The following is a 10,822-nucleotide window of genomic DNA, read 5'->3' as shown; positions in this document are numbered from 1 at the left end:
AGGACAGGGAAGTTTACAAGTCCCACAACTATGTAAATAATTTAACAACCTCCAAAATGAATTTTCATTAATATAGTCAGGGCTCCCAGCGTGACTATAATGGATTTTACTTTCTCTACTTTCTACAGGCTCCAAATCTCTGTGTTCATTACTGCATAGGGATTGTCTTGTAAACTTAGTAGGAACCACAAGCAGTTGTCTAAAGTTTTCTGCTTGGGTCTCCTGAAAATTGTTTTTGTTTTCCAGTCTATGTATTTCTTTAGCTAGACTAAGAAAGGCAGACACTTTGTCAAAGAGCATGGCTTTGTTGTTCTGACTGGGCCCTTGGGGATTGTCCAAGAGAGCGATGGTGTCTGTCTAGGGCTTATGCCACAACCTGCACTTTTCAGTGCTTTTCAAGAGATTCAGCAGATGCGATAATTATTGCCCTCGAAATCTCTGCCTGGTGGCCCAGCATCCCAGGAATTTGCCCAAGTTGCTTCATGATGGTTGTCTAATTCTGCCCCTCGCTGTGGGGTTTCACAGGTATAATAGGATTTTACTTTTGAGGTAGCAGGCAGGCTGCCTGGCAAAGGATCTACTTACAGAGAGGAGGCACTATCCTTCCCATTCCCTCACCAGCTCTAGGAATCTTTGATTTAGAGCACTACAGCTTCTGCCGTTCATTACTGTACATTTTAGAGTCAAGCTCGACTGTATCTGTGGGTTACCCCCTAAAGTGCTATACTCATTGTGATAATAGCTAAGGATATTACAGACAGGAGGAGCCCATACTGTCTTTGGAGCACCACTACTCTCAGCCTTAAGTGGGCTTCCAAATCGAGAAGGAGAGTGCTACCTCACAAGGCTTGAGAATTACAGCTGCCCACCCAGCTCAGGCTTCTAGCAGTCCAGGTAAGGGCAAGGGCTTGTAGCCATGACTACCTGACTAGCAGCAACTATGGGGCCCCAAGAGTTGGCAAAGTCAGAGATGAGGAAAATATGGGGGCTTGATGCATCAGTAACCTCTCTGGAGTGTTATTTATTTGCCTTCATGTCAAAGTCTGGCCACCCGTGCACTCATCTCATAACATAGTGGGTTTTCCAGGAAAGAGTGTCATAACGTGTGGTGTTTGCTAGACCTCTGAACCCAGGAACATCCATCTAAACCATTCAAATAAGGAGGTAGGAGATATCGTATCCAAAGATTAAGCACATATAACAGTGACAGTGTGGTCCAGTGGATAAAGCAGTATAGTAGAAGTCAAAGACCATGGGTCTCTGGTCTGGTCTTTGCTGTTCAGTTGTTCTGTGACTTTGTGCAAAGCCTTTTTGTGCTTTAGTGCCCTTGGCTGGAAATGGTAACACTTGCTGATTGATGAGCCTGCTAGGACTGTACCTTTTAGAGGGGTGCTGTCGCAGAAAGAACCAGGAGCCCCATCCCACCCCTATCTCAGTATCAGGGCTGCTTCCATAACTTTAAACATGTCTTTAAAATTTATTAGGTATCTACATTCTAGACATTCTTCCATGTGGTTTAGTATCACATTGAATTCTCAGGCTTAAAGAAGTCCCACTGTTTGCCAAACGCCAGAGAGTTAGTGACAGGGCTGGAATTTGAAGTTAACACCCGTATGTCACTTTCTCCCATATACAAAATGTAGCTAATGTTGCTCCCTTTCTTTATATACAAACACAAGTACCATTACTACCCTGTTTGGCTGCTGAGTAAAATAGACATCATCTTTAAGTAATCAGTAATGTATTTAGCAAGTATTACTAATAATAAATACTAATATAGTAATTGGTATAACTGTCTTTAATCTCCTACTATATGCTGGGTACCCTACTAGATGTTTCATATTATAGCTAGCTTTTCAAGATAGGGGTTATTATTTCCATTTTACATGCAGTGAAGCTGAGACTCAGAGCTGAAGCAATTTACACGATTCATTCAGAATATATTCCTTCACCCTCATAAAAACACTTATATCAATCCCTCCTTTTCTCTGCAACCACTAACTCATCTAAATGTATGAAGGACTTTGGCATCTGGATTATGATATTATTTTTATGTCTAACAGTTTAACCAAACAATTAGTAGACTGCCATCCAACTTCTTTTGCACATTCCACTTCAAGACCACATTTTTTTTTATTAACTTTTATTGAGCTTCAAGTGAACGTTTACAAATCAAGTCAAACTGTCACATATAAGTTTATATACACCTTACTCCGTGCTCCCGCTTGCTCTCCCCCTAATGAGTCAGCCCTTCCAGTCTCTCCTTTCGTGTGAATTTTGCCAGCTTCCAACTCTCTCTATCCTCTCATCCCCCCTGCAGACAGGAGATTCCAACACAGTCTCAAGTGTCCACCTGATACAAATAGCTCACTCTTCATCAGCATCTCTCTCCTACCCACTGTCCAGTCCCTTTCATGTCTGATGAGTTGTCTTCAAGACCACATTTTTGACCCTATGAAAACCTTTCCCTTCACACTTCTGAAAGATACACTCCCAGTCTCTGACTACAACCTCCACTCCAATGGCTATCTCGGTTGCTTACTTTTTTTTTTTTTTAACACAGCACACTTAAAAAAAGACACATTTATTCAGTGTCATGATCAGACTTCCACATTTAGCAATCAACAGTATGGGTGAAAAAAAAAAGCTACATTAAAACACTTTGTTGGAACGCTTTACACTTTCCACAGAACAGAAACTAAAATAACCTGTTATACAATTAGTCACAAATACTTTCCTCGAGTGTTTTGCCCATACACATGAGTATTGTCTAAAACATGTCTTCTTTGTAGCAGCTGGGCCCTGCCACCACTGTGCTTGGCTGAGTTCACAAATCTGTTGTAACCTGTAGCTTCCCTGTCACTTCTCTGGCTCTCCTCTCCTGCTAAGCTTTGTTTCCTGGCAGTCATGAAAGCCTTCTGCCTCTGCCATAGCTACTGCTGCTGCCTGAACCGCCATAGCCACCTTGGTTTCATGGTTTGGCAAAGTATTGACCTCCACCACCATAAGGGCCAGAGCTTCTGCCTCCAAAGTTTCCTTCCTTCATGGGTCCAAAATTTGAAGACTGATTGTTGTAACTGCCCAAATCATTGTAGCTTCCGCCACCTTCAAAATTGCTTCCATCATTACCAAATCTGTTATAACTGTCCCCACTGCCTCCATATCCACCACCGCCACGGCTGCCACCAAAGCCACCACGCCCACTGAAGTTTCCTCCACGACCAAAGTTGTCATTTCCACCAAAACCACCTCCATGGCCACCACCAAAGTTTCCAGAACCACTTCGACCTCTTTGGCTGGATGAAGCACTGGCCATCTCTTGCTTTGACAGGGCTTTCCTTACTTCACAGTTGTGTCCATTCACAGTATGGTATTTCTGAATGACAATCTTATCTACGGAGTCGTGGTCATCAAAACTAACAAAAGCAAAGCCCTTCTTCTTGCCACTGCCTCGGTCAATCATGATTTCAATCACTTCAATTTTCCCATACTGCTCAAAATAATCTCTTAGGTGATGTTCTTCAGTGTCTTCTTTAATGCCACCAACAAAGATCTTTTTCACAGTTAAGTAGGCACCTGATCTTTGAGCGTCTTCTCGTGAGACAGCCCTCTTTGGTTCCACAACTCTTCCATCTACTTTGTGTGACTTTGCATTCATGGCTGCATCCACCTCCTCCACAGTAGAGTAAGTAACAAACCAAAGCCTCTGGAGGACTTAGTGTTTGGTTCTCTCATTACCACACAGTCCGTGAGCGTCCCCCATTGCTCAAAATGGTTCCTCAAGCTCTCATCCGTTGTTTCAAAGCTCACACCTCCGAAGAAGAGTTTCCGCAGCTGTTCGGGCTCTTATAGGGTACTCTGACTTAGACATGACGGTAGTGAGAAGAGGTTACTTAACGATGTTTCCTCGGCGGCGTCCACAAGCAGAAAGCTCGGTTGCTTACTTTTTATATGTCTTTTCTTTAAATTCAGCAACATTCCTAGTCCTCAGGCTAATTTTCTCTTGATATGTCAGCTCTCTGTTGTTCACTTTCTCCTCAGCTGGGCTAGAATCCTTGGTCCATCATGCCTGTCATTTCCAACACTCTGAAAATTTACCTTAGTTCTCCTGACCTTTGATTGTCCTGTCACACTTACGATAAAAAATTCCATTTCTGTGTTGTCACTTTTCCCGACAACTATGGTTGCCTCATTAACATTAACTGCCACTCACTCTTCAGTTCTCTGCTCAAATATCATATCCTTAAGAATGCCAACCATCCCTTCACATGGCAGCTGGGTCACTGTATTTTTGCTCTCACAGTGGCCTGTACTGCTTATTCATAGTACTTGTCAGAGTTTATAATTATACATATAATTGGAAACCCCATGGGACAGTTCTACTCTGTCCTACAGGGTTGCTGTGAGTTGGAAATGACTAGACAGAGCATAACAACATATATATATGTGTGTGTATATATATATATATATATATATATATATATACACACATATATATATATATACACACACTTAATTACTTGGCTAATATCTTTTTTCCTCACTAGACTGTAAGCTCCATGAAGGCAAGGTCTATGTCTGTTCTGTTTGCATGTTGTTCTTTAATTCCAGACTATTTCTTCCCTACTCTCTAGTAAAAAGGCAAAACAAGATAAAACAACCCTGCTTCTTTATGCTGTCTGGGTATACTCTCTTCCCTTCTTTTCCTTTGTTGTATCAGACTTGGGACTTTTCCTCATTACCTTGAAACTTTGACCATGGCTCACCATCATTCTCATGCCTCCAACTCTTGCCATTGGTCTCATATTCTAACATTCAAGTGGATGACCTATCCAACATCCTGTCCTCTCCACATTTCCAATTTATCTTCGTCCCCTCCAATACAGCCACCCTCTTCCATGTCATGCCTGGAATCTTGTCATCAAGAGAAATTGAATTGTCTCTAAATTTCAATATTAAACATCCAAATCTGACACTACCACCTGAGACTTCCAGCTCACGTTCTCAAGTTCCTTCATTATATAACAATTCTTTGATCTCATCCAGACTTCTAACCCATTGTCCCTGCCAGCATCATTTTGCTTTTATTTCCTTTCTACTATCATCATTATAAAGACTTCCTCATAGAGGCTCTCAACTCTGTCATCCTCTCTTCCCATTGTACTAACCTTCTATCCTACCACCTTGAATGCACTTATCTTCTTCTCTACTCTTGTTCCTAAGCAGGGAATTTCGCTGGGGGGAAAAAATTGTTCATAGGTTTCACTCTAAATTCATGTCCACTGTCCTCAGACAGTTTCAACACTGCCTGAAATTCCCACTATATTTCTCTAGTAGGTTTACTTTCCTACTTTTGGAAATAACTATTTTATATATTTTCTTCTCTCCTCAAAGCTCCCATACCGTTTACCTTCTCACCTGATGACTTCACATTATATTTAACTGAGAAATTAGAAGTCCTTAGATGCAAATGCTTCTGTTTCCCTATCACCAAACATATCTTGGGTTTTCAATCACTTTCTCCTTCCCTTCAGTTACAGGGTAATTTACCCCACCCACACTGATGAAGACTATTTTCTCTCCTTGTGCCCTGGGTCCTATCCTGTCTCACCTACTTAAGGATTTTGCTTTTAAGTTATACTCCTAGACTCCTACATCATCAACCTTTCCCTCCTTATAGATTATTCCTTAAAAAAAAGAATACATGATCTAACATCTTACATCTTTATAAATTCCCTTGATATCACATCCACTTTGAACTACTGCCTCATTTCTCTACTTACCTTCATGACCAAATTGAATGGGAAAAATGAGGTCATCATGAAGAAATCTTGTACAACCATCTCTTCTCACTACCACCTATGTCCCCCTTTTACTCCTTCTGTATGTACTTATGTCCACTCGTATTCATTATAAATTCCTTCTTTGCTTCCTCCTTACTTATTTCTAACTTTCTCATTGCCACACTTTCTCTCGCTTACGTGTTTATTCTCCATAAAGCAATTGAAGAGTTTTTTTTCCTAATCACAAAGTAGATCAGATTATTCCCTTATTAAAAATAGTCAAAGACTTTTATTTTATTTAAAATAGAGTATTCATATATAATTGATAGGAAAAGTTTCAGAGAGGGAAAGGAGGGAATAACTGAATTAAAAAAAGGGATACTTTTTTTTCCCCTCAGGTGATTTATAGTCTACTGGGAGACACAGTCATTCAACAGATATTCATAAAGATTATAAATTGTCACTGTTAATAGTGTGACAAAAGAAGTGTTCAGGGGAAGGAAGGATGTGAATAGTGAAGTGTTAAGGGTATAGCGTGCAGGCAGATAGAACTGTATGTATAAATGCCCCAAGGCAGGAAGGATTATGGGGCTTTCGAACCACTGAAGTAAGGTCCCTGTGACTGGAAAATTGAGGCGGGGAAGGAGAACGGTAAGAGGTAGTGTTAGAAAAGTGAGTAGGGTTTAGGTTTTGCAGAACTTTGTTGGTGGTTAAGATTTTGAACTTCATCTCAAGAACAAATGGATGCCATCAAAGAGTTTTTGAAGATATTTGGCCTTAGTTTTATTTTTAATGAGATCATTCTCGGTGCTTTATGAGGAATATATGCAGATATAGGTAAATTGGTTTTTGTAATTTTCCAGAGATAATTATGGTTTGGATAAGGGCACTCTAATAACAGTAATAAGTGGACAGGTTCAAGATATTTTAGAAGCTGGATTGACAAAGCTTGATAAGTGATTAAACTTAGGGGGTAATGGCAAAAGACATGTCAGGGATAATAGATGTGTCAAGGATAACCTCTGGTTTCCAGCATGAGTAAATGAATCCATAAAGAAGCCAATTCCTGAGAGTGATAATGCAGGAGGAGTAGCTGGTTTGGGAAAGAAGATAATGAACTGGAGTTCAGACTTTGAAATTGAGATTTTTGGGAGAAATTCAAGTAAAATTTGAATTATGGTTTTAAAATCTAGGAAATATCCTTTATATATCTCCTTCCCCAAACTGCACAGTTTATTAAATGTATCTCTAACTTAAAAAAAAAAAAACTTAAAAAAAGTATTTCCTAAATCCAATCCCTTCCTACTCCCTCTGTTGGCTTGACCTTAATCTGAGCTATTATAATCTGCCTTCTATGTTATTACTTCCTACTTGTCTCTCTGCTGCTTTCTAACAGTCTATTCTCTAAAAAGTCACTAGAGTGATCCTTTTAAAATACAGATTGCACCACACCACCCTCATGCTTAAAATGAAAATGCCATCTCCTTTCTTTTGCCAAAAGACCCTACAGGAGCCAGCCTTGTCTTCCTCGCCAAACATTTTTCTACCCTTTTCTCTATTGTATACTATTTAGCCACATCAACCTCCTCGTTGTTATTTGAACAGACCTCAGGGCCTATGCCCTTTTTATTCACTCTGCATAGAATGTTTTTCTCCTCATTGAGCAAAATTTGACTTAAATGTCTCCTGAACATTCTCTATAAAGCAGTCTACCCTTCCAGGCCTGTGAATTTATTTGTTAGATGACACAGCCAATATTTAGAATTGAAAATTATTTCTTTCTTGGTATGTGTGTCTGACATATAAGAGGAAGATGTGACCAATGACTTCTTCTTCTGCTTACACAAGAAAAGATATTTTTATATATTTGCAGATTATTTTGTGGACTGTAATTTAGAAAAGATACACCAGCAGGAAGGGAGGATGTTGTATGAATAAAAGTGCTTTGTTGCTTTAGTCACGAAAAAAAAAAAAAACAGCTGCTGATTAACATATGCTTTCTGATCTTGATTAATTCTGGAATGAAATAGTGAAAATTGTGATTATGTTTATTTCAGAGTGCTGTGTGAAGTAATAGCTATCAAATAAAAGATCCTCCTTGATCACTCTGAAGACTTCTGGCTCTTGATGTAAAAGGTAGTCACTCAAGGTTTTACCATGAATGAAATGATCGTGACTCTGATAATGTCTGGGCTATAAGACAATGAAAAAGGAAGACCGAAGAAGAGTTGACACCTTCAAATTGTGGCGTTGGCAAAGAATGTTGAATATACCATGGACTGCCAAAAGAATGAACAAATCTGTCTTGGAAGAAGTGTAGCCAGAATGCTCCTTAGAAGCAAGGATGGCGAGACTGCGTCTTACATACTTTGAACATGTAGTCAGGAGGGATCAGTCCCTGGAGAAGGACATCTTGCTTGGCAGAGTACAGGGTCAGCGGAAAAGAGGAAGACCTTCAAAGAGGTGGATTGACACAGTGGCTGCAACAAAGAGCTCAAGCATAACAATGATTGTAAGGATGGCTCAGGACCGGGCAGTGTTTCATTCTGTTGTGCACAGGGTCGCTGTGAGTTGGAAGTGACTCGATGGCAACTAACAACAACAACAACATATGATTCTTTTAGGTTTCCCATGGTGCTGTGTCTCAGCAACATCATCAGTACCTGGAATAACCTGCATCTATTATTTTTAGGGCACAGTTTTTAATATTCAGGATAAAGCTTCCAGCTAAAGTAGCAGCAGCCCGAGTAGAAAATACAGAGCTTCAGTAGACATTTGGTACTAGAATTCATGGAATTTGATGACTGATTAGAAGTGGTGAGTTGAAAGACAGGGAAAAGCCTAAAGTTAATACAGGGTTTCCAACTTGTGAATGTTGTGAAGTTGTCTTACACAGAGATTTCAATAATAAGATCCAGTTTCAATGGGAATTTGTTACACTTGTTTTAAATGGTTTGACTGTGTGACTTCCATGAAATCCACATGGAGATGTCTAGTAAATAGCAGGAAATATAGATCCAGAGCTCATGAAAGAACTGATGATAATGTAATCACTGTTAAACCCAGGGGAATGTAGGCACTCGCCTTAGAAGAGTACTGAAGTGAAAATAAGGGAATGAAAAGAAAGCATGGAATCTAGTAAACAATGACATGAAGAGGTAAAAAGGGGGGAGGAAGTCATGAAAGACTGTGAGGTACAGAACCAGGAAAGAAAGATAATGAATAACAAGTAATATTCAAAGAGGGAGTAAGCAAGAGAGTGCGAGCCGAGGAGATGTCAACTTGTACAAGAACTGAAAAGTGGTCAACGTATTTTTCAGGTAGATTTTGATGACCGTAATACGAATAGCTTAATGTGAGTACATAATGTAAGTAATATGTTGTATCTTTTGGGTGAATGAGGAAAAATTTCCATATGCTTCCTAACAGACTTCTAATTGTGTCTTTGGCCAAAATTGTGAGCCATATTCGTTATTAAACCTATCACTGGAAAGAATTCGAGTGATCGTGGCATATACTCACTGAGGCTGCAGAATGTGTCCCTTCGCTCCCTCCAAGCACAAGACTACCCAACACTGACAAAAAGCCGGGTTATATAAGGAAAAGGGGGAGGCTGGTAATTGGGTAATTAACCAATAGTGTCCACCACAAAGAGGGAATAAAAGAATGTGTGTGTGTGCATGAGAGTGAGAGAGAGGGTCTTTATTATCTCTGTGAAAGAGGAGGCAAGGTTAACTGTCGAGAGTGAAAGGTTGGTAGGCTCAGCGCTTGGGACTCTGTGAGGGTGTTAAGAATTTAAACAACAACCATATTGATTGCCAAAAGGTGTATGTGTGTCTGAGATCACTCTGCCTGCTGGAAGGTGTAAAAAATGCTGTCACTGAGGCAAGTGTCATTTTGATTTTTGATTTAACTTAGTGTGGAGTCGTATATATTAGAAGGGGAAATGATCCAGTTGACCATGCTATCATTTCATGCAGATGCAAAACTGCTCCCACAGCAGAGGTTTTATTGCTTTGTTAAAAAAAAAAAAAAAAAAAACTCACCTTAAAAGTCCTGACTGATGAAATTTCCACAGCTTCCCTTAGGAGCCTACCCCATGACCCAATAGCTCTGTCTGTCAGGGTATATTCCCTGTGGTCCCTGTGTCTTGCTTCTTTTATTTTCTTCTATTAGTCTTCTTCTTCTGGCTAAATGATTTCACCTCTTCTGTGAGCTTTGTACTTTTAAGCTCTTGTCACACTTTTCTCAGTCACCACTATGCTGTTACGTGTGTTTTCAGTTTTTTATTCTTTCCTTTTATCCATCAGTTCTTCTATACTCTTTAATAATGAGAGCTGCTTTCTTTCATAATACTTAAGAATTCTTAGAGCCCTTATAAATCCAGTGTTTCTTATATGAACTCTTATCTAATAAATAGAATATTCTCACGAAATAGACTCCTAGTTGTATAATTCCTCTTCTATTGCCCGTCTTGAATTATCTGCCCCCTACTCACTGCAGCCTCTGTTGAGGAAGCTTATAGGGCAATCTCCAGTATTTTAGAGAAACATACCCCAGTAGTGCCCTAACAGCTGTCTTTGCCTCTCATCTCTTCCCTGCCTAATACATCCTCCAGACTGTTGCCAAATCAACTGTCCTCCAAACTCTATTTTTGTCATGCCTATTCCCTACTCAGGCCATTTAATGCCTACCCATCACCTAGAGGATGAAGCATAAACTCTGTAACCCATTATTCCTTTTACAGTCTGCTCCCAGATTACTTCTGCACATTCTCCTCCAACGTTATCAATTCTGAACCAGTTAGCACCTCTGCTTACACTATTTCCCTTAACAGAAATGTTCCTTTCTGCTTATCTGCTTATCCAATTCCTAGCTATTCTTCAAGGTTGTCCTCAAGTATCACCTTTTCCATAAATATCTCTTGATGTCTTCTGCCTCTGAAATCTCATTGCTGTTAAGTTCACACTACTCATGCATAGTGGCAGGTTTCCTGGTGGTATATTTTCACTAGATGTAATTCTTTGTGAGTGCTCCTT

General features: G+C 39.9%; 1 protein-coding gene across 1 annotated transcript in view; it reads right to left on the bottom strand.

Moving 5' to 3' along the window:
* Positions 1 to 2,667: 2,667 nt before the first annotated feature.
* LOC100660090 (heterogeneous nuclear ribonucleoprotein A1) overlaps positions 2,668 to 10,822 on the bottom strand; it is a 98,808-nt gene continuing 90,653 nt past the window's right edge. The window contains 3 exon segments of the mRNA XM_023546062.2: positions 2,668 to 3,699; positions 3,702 to 3,845; positions 5,169 to 5,235. Of these exon segments, the coding sequence (XP_023401830.2) occupies positions 2,906 to 3,699; positions 3,702 to 3,845; positions 5,169 to 5,235 (1,005 nt within the window). The 3' untranslated portion in view covers positions 2,668 to 2,905.

The sequence above is a fragment of the Loxodonta africana genome, chromosome 10 (genome assembly GCF_030014295.1).
Source record: "Loxodonta africana isolate mLoxAfr1 chromosome 10, mLoxAfr1.hap2, whole genome shotgun sequence".
Taxonomy (NCBI): domain Eukaryota; kingdom Metazoa; phylum Chordata; class Mammalia; order Proboscidea; family Elephantidae; genus Loxodonta; species Loxodonta africana.
This window is presented reverse-complemented; position numbering and strand designations above follow the sequence as displayed.